Source organism: Alligator mississippiensis, chromosome 4 (assembly GCF_030867095.1).
Source record: "Alligator mississippiensis isolate rAllMis1 chromosome 4, rAllMis1, whole genome shotgun sequence".
In the NCBI taxonomy this organism is placed as follows: Eukaryota; Metazoa; Chordata; order Crocodylia; family Alligatoridae; genus Alligator; species Alligator mississippiensis.
The window spans coordinates 118,311,089-118,328,975 of record NC_081827.1 but is presented as its reverse complement, the minus strand read 5'-3'; the positions used below and the strand labels follow the sequence as shown (position 1 = coordinate 118,328,975).

At 46.6% G+C, this 17,887-nt stretch overlaps 1 protein-coding gene across 1 annotated transcript; it reads right to left on the bottom strand.

Moving 5' to 3' along the window:
- Positions 1 to 306: 306 nt before the first annotated feature.
- On the bottom strand, positions 307 to 16,067 carry SLC25A18 (solute carrier family 25 member 18). The gene is made up of 9 exons (XM_019489609.2): positions 15,624 to 16,067; positions 12,184 to 12,306; positions 9,487 to 9,542; positions 8,229 to 8,319; positions 7,253 to 7,371; positions 6,454 to 6,646; positions 5,588 to 5,743; positions 3,557 to 3,632; positions 307 to 2,423 (listed from the first exon to the last, which is right to left on the bottom strand). The coding sequence occupies exons 1-8, from the start codon at positions 15,644 to 15,646 to the stop codon at positions 3,566 to 3,568; spliced, it is 828 nt and encodes a 275-aa protein (XP_019345154.1). The 5' UTR covers positions 15,647 to 16,067; the 3' UTR covers positions 307 to 2,423; positions 3,557 to 3,565.
- Between the last annotated feature and the right edge of the window lie 1,820 nt (positions 16,068 to 17,887).

Genomic DNA, 17,887 nt, shown 5'->3' with positions numbered 1-17,887 from the left:
GGCAAGTGCATCATACTCTTCAGCACAAGTACTAGTTCTAGAGAATAGTAATGCAAAGAGAAGTGACCCTCCCTGAACAGTTGTGGTACTTACATAAGTCAAAAGCTGCAAACCATGCTAATAGGATCCTCATTCTGCAGGTGTTTGCTAGCACTAAGCAAAGTAGTTCATTCCTATCAGAGCAGAGTTGAAGGCTGCTTCCCATTTGAGCTGGTTCCTGTGTGAAAGGAATGATCCCAACCAATCTTTTGGTTATTATAGTATTTCTGTAAACAGTAACATCACCCACTATTTCAATAGCAGAACTAGCTTTGTGGCATACTTTAATAAATGACAAATATAAAGATACATATGAACAACAGTGGATAGACTATACTATTAGCTTGCAAGCTAATAGTAATCTGTACTTGACAACCTGAAAGTCACAGTGGAGCCTGGATGGAGTAGAAAACTGAACTCCCTAGCAACTAAGTACATTTACTTCCCTGGGAAAGCACAGAGATAATGCACAGAAAGCTGCTAGCACATCACTATCTATTGATGTACTCTGTATTACAAGTGATTCCCTTTTCTCTTAAATCCTAGTTGCACAGAAGGCAGCAGAAGTTTAATTGTGGGAGTGAATAGTGTTAACTTAAGGTAAAAATACTCTTAAAGAAGGGAATCCAGGGTGATCTTCATTCTTTCAACAACGAGGAACAAACTAGCAGCAACATTTCTCAATCTTCTGTTACTAAGCATATAACTAGAGGCAGTTAGTGTGGGGAAAAGTGGTCAGTAGATGTGACCCTGCCCTAAAAGGTAACAGACAGTTTTTCAGTCACTGAAGAGCTGCACCTATTCTGAGCAAACTCTGTTGCAAACATTATGCAGCCTAAATTTACAGCCACACAATACTCACTCTCTGAGAGCTGCATAGATGCTATTTCTTAATCTGCACATAATACTACAATGATACAAGACAATTCTGAAGTTCCTGAAAATACACTTGAACAATAGTACCAGTACTATACCTTAACCCCTGGCACCAATCCCCATTTTATTCCTCCAAGACTCCTACATTCATAAAGCCAGTTAAATTCATTGATGCTTGAGTGAGCTGCTGAGCCTGCTCCTGTCACTCTTGGGTGTAGTGTGCTGGTACATGGCTTTCATGTTGTGCCATGAAGAAATGGGTGGTAGGCTGCAGCAGCACCATCTTATAAAAACACTGTCCTGCAACACCCAGTTTCTGAGTATGCTACAGGCTATTCTCTTTCTTTGTAAAGACTGCACAAGTGACTTACAGCCTTGCTTCTCTGAAATGGCAGGTCTAATGGTCCTAAAAGTGCCAAGTTCAGACACACTTGTAGCTGGCCCATTCATGTAGTGAGGGTACAGTGTGTTTACCTCCATATTTTGCTTTAGCATAGCTGTTTGGTTTATTAGCTTTTGTGCTTATCTAAGCATTAAATCTAATTGCTTTTGACCTTCAGTAACTACTGCCACCTCCCTCCCAATCTCATTGTAAATGATCTAACTCTTTGGCTGCAATATATTAGCTTCCAGCTTCATTGCACAAACCAGAATCTATAGCTTCCATCCAGATCCTACAGGGGATGAACAAAACTTCTAGCTTTGTCTTAACTCACTGACCTTTCTGTTTAGACACTGCTTGCTAAAACAAGTTAGTTCGAGTTTTTTCTTACTGCTCAGTGAGTCGGCTGGATCTGCCCCCTGCATTCTTGAAACACTCAACCGGCTTTTACCTTCTCTACAAAAGCAGGGTAAGAAACAGCAAGTTTAGACTGGCAAACAGTTGAATACAAGGAACATGACACTGTATCTACAGGACAGGACACAGCAAATCATCTAAGTCAGCTGACAATTGAAGAGTGCCTCCAGGTTCAACATTAACCTCAAACAATCCTAGAGAGCAGCCCTAAGCAGAGCAGATCTGATGTTTATACACATATCACTTCAAAAATCCAGCTGCATGTTATCTTAAAAGGACTAGCATTTTTCAGAGAAAATAATGGAGACAAAATAGTCCTTTCCATTTTATAAATGTGCAGTGGTCAGCTGTAGCACACGGAAACAAAAGGGTACAAGAAAATAAAGCTATAATGGCAAACAGCCTGTGTCCACCTTTGTTTGTTGCCAGAAAGAGCAGAAGGTTGTGTCAAAGTCACGGCATGGATCACAATATGGTCCTGTCCATTTCTGGTCATTCTGATTCTGGAGAGATGGGGAAGTAAACTTGTGGGATCTTTAGCCTGGTCTTGCTTAGCAAGAGCAAGTGCTACTGGAAATATCCTAAAATATATTCTCCAATACCAATGAAATAGACCCCTTGGGCTATGCCAAAGAGGGGAGCGATAACCATGGCCCGGCAGACTGCCCCCTTCATGAAGGCAGTAGGGCCCTCATGCATCCAGATTTTCCTGTATATTAAAAAAAAAAAAAAAAAAAAAAAAAGGAAAGAAAATTATGTGGCTGAACAAGGAGCTCTAAGTGTTTTATACAACTAGTTAACCAGTAGTAAGGGGAGAGAATTTACTCTCTGGGGCCCCAATCACATGAGCATGGATGTTTGGTTCCCCAGGAACAAATAGCAGCGGCACACTTGCACCACTGCTACTTGTTCCTGGGAAGCGCCCGTGCCACATGCACATTGGTGCATGGCAAATTACCCCGGCTGGGGTAAGGGAGGCTAGCCCCAGCACGGCTGGCCCCAGCAGCCTTACCTGAGGCCTCCTGGGGCTGCAGCAGTGGTGATTCTGCTGCTCGGAGCCTGGCCAGCAGCCTCAGCATGGCTCTGGGTGGCACCGCTCCACTTTTGAGTGTTGCGTGCTGCCCGTGCGTGCCTTTTTTTTTTCCATGGGTTTTTTTTTTACCCCTGGATATCCGCATGTTATCCTAGGGTCAAAAAACCTGCAGAAAAGCACACATGGGCAGTTCTCTCTTGCAGCAAGGAGAACATCTGAATGTGCAGTATGTGGGGCTGCAGACGTGTTTGCAGCGTCACATACTGCACGGCCGCGCTCGTCTGGACATGGCCTGAGTGTTTAAGGGTAGGAAGAGGAAGGCCCCATTCTCATTATGATTTCACATTAAAAAAAACCCAAAATATATACAAGTGCCACTTTCTATGGATTGTGCAACAGTTGCACAAGCTGGGAAGGTCTTTGGGAAATGGTTTCAGCACTTTCCTCCTACTGAGCACTTCATCTGAACAAGTTGTAAATCACTGGATTAACATCACTCCCCAGTGGACTGTCTGAAGTACTTGGCTTGTGAGACGTGTTAGTTCTGTTGCTGACTAATTCAGCATGAGGCAGATCAAGGACACTATGGAAAATCATTCTTTTATCAGCTGCTCCGTGCTGGTGGAGTAGTCAAAGGGAAGTTCTGATCCATTCTAGGACTAAGCTGTTCCATCAGAAGTCCCCAGGGAATTTTGCAAAACTGAAAGAGATGGAGTACCTGCTAGACCCCCACACTGTGAACTAACCAAGAGCAGTGGGCACAGAATTATGATACATTAGACAGGCAGAGGGGGAGTCTTCTGGCTTACCTAGCACAGTCAATGATTCCATTGTATGTGTCCTCTCCCAGGCCTTTCTGCAGGGTTTGAATTCGGGTTTTTAGAACTAAAATGGGCAGAGTGTAGAAGATACATTTCAGGTTTCCAACACCCCACTACAGCATCATCCTATGATCTAACTTCTGTGGGCTTTTATAAAACAAATGGGGAAATAAGATAACCACAACACCCTGTTTGTGCTTCCTGCACTGATTCACTTTGTGACCCAAGACAAATCACTTTGCTTCTTGGACCCTCCGTTTTCCAATCTACAAAACGAGGACCATGGTATTTGTCCACCTCTGTCCAAGCATACAGATTCCATAGTGAGGGAGGTAACAACAAACTCTAAGGCAGACTCTTCATAAATCCTTGCCAAAGTCCTAATAAGTCAGGATAGGACTTGAAAATGTTGCAACGTATCTGAGAGACTACCCTTTTTTCAGATCTGGAGCATTAATAAATGACCCATTGAAGAGGTGATGAGAATGGGAAACAGAGGAAATACTAAAGCAGGGGTCCAGCCACGGAGGAAGCTGCACTGTGGAAGAGAGAACTTCCTGGGAATAGAGAACAAAATTGTGATTCTGTGTAGCTGGCATGGAGTAACTGAATGCCAGAGTTCTAACAAGTCACGATAGGACTCAAAAATGTCACCACACTCTGAGTCACTGCCCCTTTTTTAGATTCTGGTTTTCACAATGGAGAGATCTGAAAGTTAATCAGAGAGACACATGCTGCATGAGTGATGCCTGGAGGTGTTTGTGAATTTCAATGTGAGAGAACCACTAGAAGAAATAACAAGGAAGTGACTGGAAAAATAGAGACCTCAAACTGCTCAGTAAGCTAGTGAGGTTTGCATGAGGCTGTACTCTGCAGGGAATCTCTGATCTGTCACTGTCTCAGATGGAGGGTGAATGCTATTCATCATGCAAACCGAGAAGCAAGCTGGTTGATTCTCCTTCCCTTATCAGAGCTGGTTGCAAGCCAAATACAACCGCATGTATGGCAACAAGCATGTTGTGTGTAACTTGTTGCATATGCTAACAAGAATGTTTTGTTTAAAGGATAGTGATGTGACCTCCAAGGACAGCACCTGTAGCTGTTGGGTGTGGAAGCTGCCAGGATTCTGATCTGTGCATATATATGGCACATCACAAGCCTTCAGGGAGTCCCAGAGTTCAGCACCTGTCTTTCACAGCCAGCTGTTCTAAGGGACCGCCAGCAAAGAGCTGATGGTTCAAAGGGAGCCTATCTTTGATCATTGCTATGGTACTTCTGTTCTGCCACCAGCACCACCTACTCTCAGAGCTTCTGCACTGATATGTCACAATGGACTGGACCAACAGATTCTGGGAACACATCTGAGAATGAGCAGCAGAAACTGGCTAAGTCTGGGGACATGATATAAGAGTAAGCAAACTCCCTAGATCAGGGGTGGGCAAAATGGTGCATCTGGCCAGACTCCCTTTCTCAGCACCCTCTGCCCTTGTCTCTGCAGCTGGTTTCCATGGAGACCCCAGCAGCAGTGGGGCCGTGATATCGTGGGGCCAGGGTTTCCATGGAGACTGGCCCCAGCAGCACTGGCGGGCTATGTGGCTGGACAGGAAGCTGCCCTGGGGCCAGGACTGGAATTTTGCAGTGGTGACAGCGTGGTCCAGAGCCGTGACAGAACCACAATCTGCTGCCTGCATGCCTCTGCTTAGGTAGCAGATCTCAGTTCTGTCCCAGCTCTGGACCATGCTGTTACCAGTGCAAGATCCCGGGCCCAGAGCAGCTTCCTACCCAGTCACGTGCCCTGCCAGTGCTGCTGGGGCCAGTTCCATGGAATCCCTGGCCCCATGCTGTCATGGCCCCACTGCTGCTGGGGTCTAAACCAACCGCAGCAATGCAGGCAGGGGATGCTAGGAAATGGAGTCTGGCATGGGCCCGATCTGGACTGTGGGCCGGAGTTTGCCCACCCCTGCCATCTCCATCTCATTCTTCTCTTGACATCTGGCCATACCGTCACACAATACTTACCATCCAGGGGGGGTCACTGTCACAGCAGCCACAGAACCTGCTACACAGCCAGACACAAAGGAATGGAAGAAGGATGCCTTCTCTCCAGTGTGCCGCTGCTCATGTTTGTTGATGTTGGCAAAGAGTGGGAAATAGATAATGGAAAAAGGCACATCTCTGTTGGCAAGAAGCGGAAGAATTAGTTAAAACCTAACATAGACTAATACCACACTCTTCACTGACAGCTAGTGTCTGATGAGAGAAGGTAAACAGCTCTTCCTTATCCTAGCCCTGCAGGTGTTTGTACAACATAGGTCACCATTACTACCTAAAATGGAGAAGAATTCTGGACCCAGTGGTTTTCCTATTGAAGTGTGGAACTAGATGAGGCAGGGCAACTCTTAAGGAGGTCAAAAACCTTCTGTCCAATGTAAACATGGATCTATCCAGGGTAGATGTGTCAAAGATATGGATCTATACAGGGCTGGATCTGGCCTGCAGAGCTGTCATGTGGCCTGCTGGAAATTTGGTGGTGGGACAATCAGCAGTAGCATTAATTGCAATGGCTCCTGGAACTACAGCAACCACCACTTGTCACATCATTAAATTTCCAAGCTGAGGAGGGTCCCAGGTCAGATCTGGAGCATGGATCCATGTCACCTAGCTCGTGGGTTTACCTGCAGGCTGGAAATTTGTTGTCAAAACAAGCCACAGCAATTGATAGTGGCCTCTTGCCCCACTGCCGAATTTCTGGCCCTGCTGGCAGCTGCACAGACCAGATGACACAGCTCTGTAGGCCAGATCTCACAGACAGATGGGCTCCATGCTACTCATCCAGTCACTCATCTGTCCCTGCATGTCAGGCAGCCTCTTTCCCTTCTCCTCACCTGAGCAGCGTGGCTCCCAGGCCCTTGTACAGGCCTGCTAGTCCCTGGATCTGCAGCAGCTCCTTGGCGATCACAGTGGCAGAGGGGCGCCTGAATGCTGAGGTACGGTCAGTGATGGAGGCACTGACTGGTGGTAGGTGGGAGGAGGTTGTCATTGGCCCATCTGCTCCCAAAACCTTTTGCTGGTGAACAGCTAAAAAGCAAAGGGAAAGAATTAGACTGGCCCCTGAACTGGGAGGGGTGAGACCCCTTGTATTTTGTGGAGCTCCCCCAACCCCAACAATCTGTGCCTGGCTTCCCTGGGACCCGCTACTACACTGGTAACCTCTTCACTGGCAACCAGCTCAATAGCAGTCACTGCCCTGTTGGACCAGACCATACGTTAGATCTTGAACATTCCCATGCAGCACAGAGCTGAAAGTTCAAAGTATGGCTTGTCATTCTCCTTATGAAATTTCTTCTGTTTTTCTATTCAAATTGTACTTTCAAATCAATTTTATCATTGCTGAAAGAGTCTGGGGGTGCAGGAACTGTAAGTTATCCTCAGGGCCAGTGTCCAGGTCATTCCCTCTGGTAGAAAGGCTGGGACAGGAGTCCCTGGGGGCTCCCCTGAAGCAAGACCTGAGATGATAGAACTGCAGAAGTCTCCTCTCAGGCACCATGAGTGTTGTGTTCTAAAGGCTGCTGCAACACCAAGGAGATCTCAAGAAACAGGCAGCGAAAGGAACCAGTGCATAAAGCAAAGCAAGAACCCAAGTAAGATCCATTCCCACTGCTCCAGCCCAAAAGAGGGCCTCACCCAGCCGTCCAGCATCCTGGAGCTGGATTTTCAGCATCTCCATTGGGGAGGTGACCACCACTTGGCAGGTCCCAGCTCCACAGCCAGCCAGCATCTCCCTGGGCAGTGTTAGGTCCTTTCTGTAGGGAACAGTAAAGATACAAAAGGAGCACATGGCAGACATGCACAGATTGAAGCAATTAATGGGGAGTACACAACCTTCTCATGTTACTCCTTGTTACTCTCAGACCATCTCTGCATGGATGGTTTCTTACAGGTTCACACTGACATAGCCTGATTTACAAGACATAGGTTAGACAGAGTAGTTCACACAGCCACTCAAAGAACAGCAGGACAGACATCTACAAAATTTTCTAAACATACTCCCAGCACAAAGAATACATCCACACACCCATTCATTCACGAAGACATCAATCATTCTAACACTTGTCTATAAAGGCCTTAGCTGTAAGGAGATACATATACAATCTCCCCCCCGCGCCCCTCCCCCCCCCAAAAAAAAACAACCAACAAACCTGACCATGTTCTTGATTTTGCAATAATGTACCTAGAGAGAAAACTCTTTCCTGACCTCAGCAGATGATCAAGTTAAGTCTTGAAGCATGAGATTTTACATTTATGCTTCTTATTCTAGTTACTGTACTATTAAATACTGGGTCTCAGATGCTTCAGAGAAAGGCAAAAGATTCCCATAACATTCCTGGACACATTCCCCTAAGCACCACACAATATACACACCAAACATGCACACACAACACATACTGTATATATGTACGCATACCCGCATGACTTTACACACGCACAACTACACATTCACACAATGATAAAGATCTACATAAACACAAAATTAAACATGCCTGTTCAAATAACTTCATACAAATACCTCCACATCTCCCTCCTCCCCCATTCCTACCCATATTCAACTGACTTTTTACATGCGTAAAGCCGAACTTAGAGAGTGATGTTTCCTCCATACCCATCCTGTAAGAGCAGCTGTCGAAAGAAGTCATTAGCAGCCAGCTTGATGGCTTTCTCTGGAGTGACTAGCGTCAGGCTCACAGCAGCTCCTAGGTAAGGATAGGGAATGGGAAATAAAGGGTTAATTCTGTCACAGTCTAATCTATTAAAAGCCCTCCTCCCTTGAATTAGGCAAAATGAGAAGTAAAGGGAAATTATCCTGTGCACTGTATCTTGGAGGCCTCAGCTAACAGGTCAAAAGGGCAGAAGAGGAAGAGAGTTCCAAAGAGACAGCTAGGAAACCAGAGCCAGGCCTTGGGGGCAAGACAGCCTGGAGGTAAGGGTTGGGAATGCTCGGGAGCCTGTGTGCTGACAGACAGCAGTGCTGACAGACTAATGCCTGTGGAGCAGTAGTAGTTCCACATGGTGCTTCCTGTTGATCTTTGGGATGAAATAGTTTGAGCATCAAGCAGTGGGATGTTTGCAACACTGGGAAGGGACAGCTGGGAACAGCCTGCAGGCCAGGGTCTCCGAGGAGACACAAAAGGCCCTGTAACTTTGCAGGAGAGGATCTCCGTAGACAAAGACTAACAATAGGAAGGTCTCCTACACCCTCAGTTCTGCTGGAGTTTAGGGATGGGCAACAACCCAAAAAGTCAGTGTCCATCTACTCCAACATAGTACCTACAGAAATGAACCAAGCCAGAGAAAGGAGTCCCCAGCACCACAATGCTGTTTCTAAAGAAAAAAAATCCTTCCTGGTTCCTTCTATTCTAGCGTAACTGCATCTGCTCTTCTTATTGGCATAAATATGTTGTCCCGAGCATGAATTTAGATAGTTGTCTCACTAATACCCTGCAGCAGGGAGTTCCTCACGTTACATGTATATTGGGTAGAAAGTGACAGGGTGTGTGCTTTTATCCACTTTCAATGCTTAGTCTTTTGGTTTCTTATAAGGGGAAGTAAAAAAAAACGGAGCAACAGCTGACCTTTCTGTTCCTTATCTAATATTTCTCTATCATACTGCCTTGCTTCTGATAATTTCCATTGCTTTTCTCCAAATCATTTCCTTCCTTTTGGATCCAGCATTTTCCTTTTCATTAGCTGTCAGCCCTGCTTACCAAATTCAAGCAGTGTCTTTGTGTGGGGCTGGAATTAAAGGATGCCTTTATTATGGAGGGGCAGGGGAGAGGCATTCAGCTGGAAGTCTGCCCTTCTGCAGTGAGGCTGGAACTATGCATTGGAAAGTTGCTCCGTAAATTCCCTACAGAAACTACCTCGGTATATGCCGAAGAATCCCTCTGAGCGCAGAGTCTTCACCACGCAATCCCGCCTAGAACCAGAGGGAGACAGACACAGGGTGAGCTGCCCCAAGACCATTCTTTGGTTCACTACCAACAGCTCTGTTACCTTAAATACAGCTGCAGTTTATTGCCTCTGTAAGCAGACATAAAAGGGCAACGTGGTCATGCCCTTGGAGGAGGCTGGCTAGCATATCCACTAAGTGCAGTGGTACAGGGACATATACAAACATCTCGTAATGTTTCAACGTGGCTGTACTTTCTACATAGGGCATGGACAGAAGTGCCACAGAAGAGCCGTTCTGTGCCACAGAAGTGGCATAGAAGAGCTATTCCATGTATAACACAGCAGTGGTTGGCAATGTTTTAACGGGACAGGGACACACTTAGAACACAGTCTGGTTATACAAAAAGATAATGATATACCTGTGGCCAGGAGGCAGCTACTTTGTTCCAGTGCTATGGCCCCTTCTTCAAGTAAAAAATTTTTGCTTAGAAATATAAGACTCAAGATATAAACAATGATAGCTCCAGGTGGCAACTGACTACACCAATGCTACTAGTAGCACAGCAGCCAGTGCTGCCCCACGCACAGGAGCTGGCCAGTTACGCCTCTGGGAGTAGGGTATTCTTTGCTTTAGATTGAAAAGTATTGGTGCAGTGCCTTGGGACATCCCCTAGGTACATTTCATAACCATCTCCAGTTGAGAACCACTGCTCTACTGTACAGCTTGGCTAGCAGGGCTCCCAAAGAAAAACCATGGAGCAATTTTCTTACAGGGAAACTGTGCAAGAAACTTCTATTTAACAACAACTAATTTAAACAGCCCTGACTCTTTAGTATTTCTCTTGCCCTGCAGCAGAGGAGGACTTTGATTTTTAAGGCTAGAGGTGGGGTTGGGGGGTTTAATTTTGTTTTCATAGATTCATAGATCTAGGATCAGAAGGGACCTTGTAGATCTTCTAGTCTGACCCCCTGCCCTAGCCAGGAGAGAAAACTGGGCTCAAATGACCCCAACCATGTAAATGTCGAGCCTCCTCTTAAATACCCCCAGGGTAAGAGCCATCACCACTTCCTTTGGAAGTTGGTTCCACATCCTAGCTGCCCTGACTGTGAAGTAGTGCCTTTGGATGTCTAGTCTAAACCTACTCTCTAACAATTTGTGGCCATTATTCCTTGTTACTTCAGGAGGTGCTTGGGGGAAGAAGGTCTCTCCCAAACCCTGCTGGTCCCCTCCTAGTAAGTTTACAGACGGCCACCAGGTCCCCTCTCAGCCTTCTCTTGCGAAGGCTGAACAGGTTAAGGTCCTTTAGCCTCTCTTCGTAGGGTCTGCCCTGCTGTCCCTGGATCATGTGGGTGGCCCTCCTTTGAACCCTCTCAATGCTGTCCACATCCCTCCTGAAGTGCGGCACCCAGAACTGGACACAGTACTCCAGCTGCGGCCTGGCCAGCATCGCATAGAGGGGGAGGATCACCTCTTTGGCCCTGCTTGTGATGCTACTGTGGATGCACGACAAGGTACGATTAGCCCTACTGACCGTGTTCTCGCATTGTCAGCCCATGTTCATCTTGGAATCTATAATGACTCTAAGATCTTTCTGCCACCGTGCTTTTGCGAAGGGAGTTCCCAGCCTATAGGTATGCTGCTGGTTCCTACTGCCTAAGTGCAGCACCCTGCACTTGTCAGTATTGAAACCCATCCTATTTTCATTTGCCCACCCCTGTAACCTGTCCAGGTCCTGCTGTATCCTGTCCCTCCCTTCTAGCATGCCCACCTCACCCCAAATCTTGGTGTCGTCTGCGAATTTAAACAGGCTGCTCTTCACCCCGTCGTCCAAATCGCTAATAAAGAAATTGAACAGTGCGGGCCCAAGGACCGAGCCCTGGGGGACCCCACTGCCCACATCCCTCCAGGTCAAATATGACCCATCCACCACCACTCTCTGAGTACGACCTCTCAGCCAATTTGCAATCCATCCGACTGTGAAGGCATCAAGGCCACAGTCACCTAGCTTTTTAATGAGAATGGGGTGGGAGACAGTGTCACAGGCCTTCCTGAAGTCCAGAAACACTACATGTACCGTGACACCTGCATCCAATGGTTTTGTGACCTGATCGTAGAAGGCAATCCGGTTGGTCTGACAGGACCTGCCCCTAATGAAACCATGCTGGTTGCCCTTGGGCATCATCCCCGCTGCTGGCCCTTCACAGATGTGCTCCTTGATTTAAGTAGGGAGAGAAAATTCCATCCAGTGGAATTCACCCTGACCTGAAGGAAAAGGTTTTCAAATCTCACAGCCAGCTAGTGGTCACATAGCCCTTCACTTCAAAGCACTTACAAGCACTCTTTCTTTAAGCTTAAATAATCATTACTGTTGTTTCCCTGCACCCTCTAGTGTCCAGAGCCTGTAAGACAGATGCCTGCTCTTTCCAGGAGTTATTTTCTTTCTCCATACACCCAGAAGCCCTGGGAACTTAAGATATTTTAGCTCTGGAGACAGAAAATAGCATTGACCATGGAGGCTCCTCAAGGCTGAGGAATGAATAGGGGGAACAGCTGAGGAAATAATATTCCATGCCAGCCACCCTCAAGATTTTTGAGGGGCAGTTCCAGATTCACTCATTAGCACCTCCCCTTGGAGGTGGCGGGGAGGTGGTCTGTGAGCACATACATGCCAGTATAGACTCCTTCTCTCTGCTGGTTCTGAAGACGGGTTTTCGCCAAATCAATTGGGAAGACGCAGGTGACCCCCACCAGCCCAGCCACTCCTCCACTGATCAACTTTGCTGGAAGACTGAAAGGAAAAGGAAAATGAAAGACAGCAGGCAACACAGAGCAGGGCAACTCTCTGCCACAAAACAATAGCTGTTTCTCCTATTGCACCCCAATCTCTCCTGGGTGACAGCTCAGGAGGGACAAAGGCCATGCAAAGGGAGCTTAAGTCCTAAGACAATCGGACAGCTTCTGTCTGCAGCACCCATCATCAATTACTCAACTTCCATGCCTCTCCTCAGCACCGAAGTTTAGCATCTCAAATACCCCTACCCTCAGTGAAAAGAGCTAAACGTTGTTCTAAAACGTGTAGATCTGGGAAGGTCTATCTTAATTCTGAATGTCAATTTAAAAACAGAACACCAAGATACTTTATGTACACACACACAATTTTATGCAGAAAAATCTGATTTTGGCTATTGGGCTCTCTTCTGCTTAAATAGTGAAGTAATAGCCCTCTCCAGGTGATTTCACTAATTAAGCTGCTACACACAGGAGGGAGTGAAGAGGAGCTAGCAATGGAAATTTCAACTGCATAAAGAAATCCTGAGCAGGAGGGGAAAGGGATGTTTGCTGAATGGCCACCAAGAAAGTTTTGAAGGATGGTCCAGTGGGTCAAGACCCAGAAGACTTAAGTTTAAATTGTTGATTTGCAACAGATTTCCTGCACGGCCTTGGGTTAGTCATTTAGTCTCTCTGAGCACGTCTACACATGCACTTTAATGCACATTAGTTTATTTTGTGTGTTAAAGCATCGCTAAAAACATGCTTTGTAGTTAATGTGCATTAAAATAAGCCAACGTGCATCAAAGCATCACTAAAAACCATGGGTGCCTATATATGAGTGCAAAGGCTCCTCTGATGCATTGTAATTACAACACGTGGGAACAGACTCAATTAACAATCTGGTTGAGCATGGTAATTGTCACGCTCCAGCCACCTCTGCGGTTCATGCATCAACATCCCTGTGCTTCAAAATGGCGGTGGGGGACTTTATCTAAAGCTTGTTGAACAAACTTTAGATAAAAGCCCCACCACTGCCATTCTGAAGCACAGGGATGCTAATACATGAGATGCTCCAGGCGCTTTAATTAGAGCGGTTCTTGGAGCCGCTTTAATTAAAACGCACCCCTCCTCCACCTCTGAGCTTGTGTACAGACACCCTATGCTTTTTAGTTAATGAGCATTAAGATTGGCTAACAAGTATTTTCCTAGTACCCCACAATGGAGGTACTAGATTTAATGCACATTAACTAATGTGTGTTAATCCATGTGTAGACATACCCTCTGTGCCTGGAAAAAAGTAAAAACAGCATGTCCCTGAGTTGCTGGAGTGTTGTGAGGAAAAATCCCTTGAAGACTGTGATGTGCTAATGGGATCCAGGTACCAGTAAGTACCTTAGGAGCACAGATAGTGAAGCAGAGAGAGCTGGGAAGCTGACCCAGGGGTCTCCTTGATCATTTTGAGGAGTGCTGTTCAAGTAAGCCTCCAAGGTAGCTTTGAAAAAATCTTAGCCATGGGGTTATCTGAGACGATGCGTCTATACACACAGATCCTCACTGTAGCTGTGCAAGTGCTTCAAGCCTGTGAACTTGGCGACTTTTTTCCTAGCAATGCCTGTATAACATCTCATGTACACTGTGCTCTGTGCCAAGGGCAGAGAAAGAAGTTTGTACTTTCAGTCCTCAGTTCCTCCCAACTGCAGTATCCCAGAGGGTCAAGGACTTTGGGGAAGAAGGAAAGGCAGGCAGGACATGAAATGTGCCTATGGACAATACATTAAAAAAAACCTCTTGTTCCTGGTGACTTTTCTTTTTCTTTTCAAGTGCTTTACCCATTCCACTGTGGGAGACTCCAAGGCAGTGGACAGATCACTTGGACATGGATCAGAGGATCCTGCATGAACACCAACTAAAAGACTGCATTACCAAATGCAGTGACTACTCTGGAAGTGAGACACTGTTTGGTGTAGAGGTACCTGGAATTGGTACTCCTTGGTGATGTCAGGTACAGAAACATACCATAGGGAAACCACAGACTTTGCTTGGGCCCTGGAGGAATTCAGGAGATATAGAGGAAGTTGCATCAATGGTCAAGAGAAATACCAGATTGAAGTGAAGAAAAAACTAAAACTTAGTTTGCCTGGATATAGACACAGGCCAGAGGAGTTTCCAGTCTCACTAGAAAAAAGTGATGGAAGAGAGAAAAAAAATCCTATCAAAGAGTTCAAAGATCAGAAGAGAAAGAATAAAAGGAAGTCAGGTTTAGAAAATGGGTATAGGTCAAGCATGTGGTCTGGGTCAGAGAGCAGAAGCCAAGGCAGTTGAGAGGAACTGATGAGCAGGAAACACTTACCATCCTTTATGCCCTTGGACATTGCTGGAGGTGGTGGGGGCAGTCTTCTAAGTGTGAGCACTTGAGATGCATGCACCCTCACAGCGGAAGGTGGATATTAAAGAGAGTGAATATGTGCTTGAAGGTCAGCTCTGTACAACAAGAGAAGTTGTACAAGGTCTTGCCCTTTTTAGGGGACTCTGTTCCTTAAGGCCTCATTCCCAGGGCATAGGAACAAGACATTGACAGCTGCTTTCTCATGTCCTAGGTAGCAGACACAGAAGAGTCTTGCAGCTGCCCTGACTACTGGGGACCATCTTTTCTCTTACAGCTTCTTTTCTCCTAATTATCCTACTGGCTGGCTGTTTGACAAATACGTTTGTTTGACAAGTACACCCACTCCATTCAGTAGCATGTGCTCAAACTACTGACAGAAGGGACACCAAGGCCCTGGTTTTACCACACCTTGAGCTAAGCCTAACCTGAGCTTGAAACTCAGGTCTAATGCAGAGTCCCCAGGGTAGGCTGGGAAAGTTGCTAAACAACAGACTTAACCTGTAGTCTGCTTGGTTGGCAACTCCCTCTCAGACTGGTTAGCTGAGCACATCAGTCCACACGCTGTAAAAGCTCAGTGTGCATGTATGCCTCCCACATCTCCATCTACAAACTCACTGGAGTGGCACTGCCCAGCACACTCATGAGACTGCTCAGGCAGGCTCAAACACACTGAACTGGTGATGATACCCCAATGGTGAAGTTGTTGGAACAATAGCAGTAGGACTAAGATGCCTGTTGGTGCTCTTAGGACCTTTCTGGATGAATTAAAGCGGAACTCTTTGTAAATGCACAGAAGTCACCTGGGTTTTCCTGCACTCCATCATCCAAAGCGATGTGAAGAGCAGGCCCACTAGCTCCCAGCTGCTGCAACTGACATCCAGGAGGCAGTTTCACAAGGGGCCACAATTACTCACTGAAGGGTAAGAAACAATGCGAGTGACACTGACCTGATCTTCTTCTCGCTTCCCATTGTTCCCCGGGGACCTCGTTCCTTGGCTGCTGCTGACACAGGGAGATTCTTTCTCCACAGAGACGAGCTTCGCTTTGAAAGAGGCTGCTTTGTTCAGCTGGGAAACAGAACACCAGATCTTACAGCAGCACTTATCATGTGCTTCAGCACCTAAGGGCATATCGCACATACTGCAGCTCTGGTAATTACACCCAGGGCCAAGTCATACATCAATCAATAGGAGCACAATTCATCATGCACTTTGTATTGCCTCCCCTGCACTCTGTCCATTAGCTCATCACCCAAGGGACCAAAGTCTAACTTCCCAAGGCTCTGGGCAGCCTCAAATAGCCACTATTTTCTTTTCCTAATCAGTTCACCACAGAAACATTTCCTTTCCTCCTGCGGTGAAATTCACCCTATTACCCAAATTACCCCTGCCATGGGGCAAGGTTCCCTTCTGCACCATTCTCATGCTCTGGGCCCGGGGCTGAATTCCCAAGAGGGGCGAGTGATTCATAACCAAGTCAGCCTTGTTCTTCCAGTTGCTATGACAGCTTTCTCTGTGGGTCCTGACTACTCCCCGAGCTCCTGGAACAGCTTGTGGTAGCTCTTTGAGCTGGTGTCATCCTAGCAACAGGATTCTTGAGGAATCCCTGAACAGATGGCACAGAAGTACCCGTCATAGGGCTCCTGTCTCTGCTGAGAGGCAAGACGCCGAGGATCCCTGCAGTACAAAGCCACGACTAAAAGCCCCTGAGGTTCCCTCCCATCCCTCCTACTTCACCCACAAGTGAACCTTGCAGTTGCTGCAAAGGGAGAGAGAAGGGGCTGGAAGGCAGACAAAGAAAGCAGACAGCCACAAAACCCTCTTGATAGGATGCAGGGCAAGAAAGGTAGATGGGTTTGGAAGATGGGATGCAGTGAGCAGAATTTTAGCTCTCCATAGATTGCCCCCTTGGGACACCCAGCACGTGGGCATTGTCTCCTCATGTGCTAATGCCCAAGGAGTAGCAGCAGGCCCAGAGGTGTGAGCAGGTGAAAGAGGCTGTGCGACTCTGATGAGAGTCCAGCTGTTCAGTGGCTATGCACACTTGTTCTTTCTTTTTCAATGAGCAGGAACCACATCAGCACTTGTAAATAGTATTTTTTTTAAATGACCACACTAGCTGAAATCTAGTTAGGGCCCATGCCAACTTTCACCTCCCCTGCGCCCTTCAGGCCTGCGTGGCAGCTCCCCCTGCTGGTCCGGTCCTGACCTCCCGCAGCTCTGCCAAGGTGCTTCATTTCTGACCTGAGACAGCAGCTGGACGGAGAGGCAGAAGGCACCAAGAGTAGTGGGGCGTTAAACACAGATCTCTAGCGCAAACAGTATATTTGGAAAACTGTGGGCTCTAGTGGGCCCCCAGGCAACCACCCCCATCCAGAATGGGGTCCACATTTACTGCTTACTGCTGCACTTCTAGGCTGTTTAGACAAGAGAAAGGTTTGGGATTCAGACTCTAGATTCACTGTAAACTCATGAGCACTAAGCAATGGGGCACACTACTGACTGCTGCCAGCACAGGACCCAACAATGCCGTCTTCTTTTAAGTCCTTCCTGTCACATCAATAAATGACCCAGGGCACAGGCTGAAGAGGCGGCATAGTATCGGCTGGCGCTGGCCCATTTGAACTGAGACGCATGCACTGTTTGGTCAAAGTCGATGAGTTTTGGTGACAGGGAAGCCCAAAGACTGGCAGAAATGATATTAATATTTGGGGTACAGGGTTACCCTAAAAACAACTGGAACCTGCAGTCATTTTACCTGGTTTTGTTATCACAAAGTGTAGCTACACTGAGCATGGGATGATGTGAAGTGAAGAGAGATCAGGCCCAACCTTACACAGTCCCTGCTGACATCCAGTCCCAGGACTGACAAGTAAGTATTAAAAAAAATCTAGATTTACTTAACACCCCCCCCCCCCAAAAAAAACAAAACAAAACAAGATATTTACACAAAAATAAGCTCTTTTTACTTGGTGTCCAATGTTGGTATGTTTAAGGCTCATGTTTTATAGCTTTTCTTCATAGCCACAAAGGACACAAACATACATATTTTAAATGACAGATGAAATGGCAGGCAAGAACATGCCTCTAGCATCTAAAATTTGAAGAAAAGTGCCAAGTACCACAAGACTTATGATCAAATAGTGTGAGCTGGCAACATCATGGCAGGCTAATTTCTGATCCTTTTCCCCCATTATCACCCCCAGCAGTCA

What these genes read in the sequence shown, in the direction of transcription:
- SLC25A18 (XM_019489609.2), bottom strand. Translation starts at nt 15,646, where the DNA reads ATGGGAAGCGAGAAGAAGATCAG. An exon ending in GAAGGAGTCTATACTGGCAT is followed by an intron (nt 9,543 to 12,183) that starts GTATGTGCTCAC and finishes CTCTGGTTCTAG; the next exon opens with GCGGGATTGCGTGGTGAAGA. An exon ending in ATTCTTCGGCATATACCGAG is followed by an intron (nt 8,320 to 9,486) that starts GTAGTTTCTGTA and finishes ATCCTTACCTAG; the next exon opens with GAGCTGCTGTGAGCCTGACG.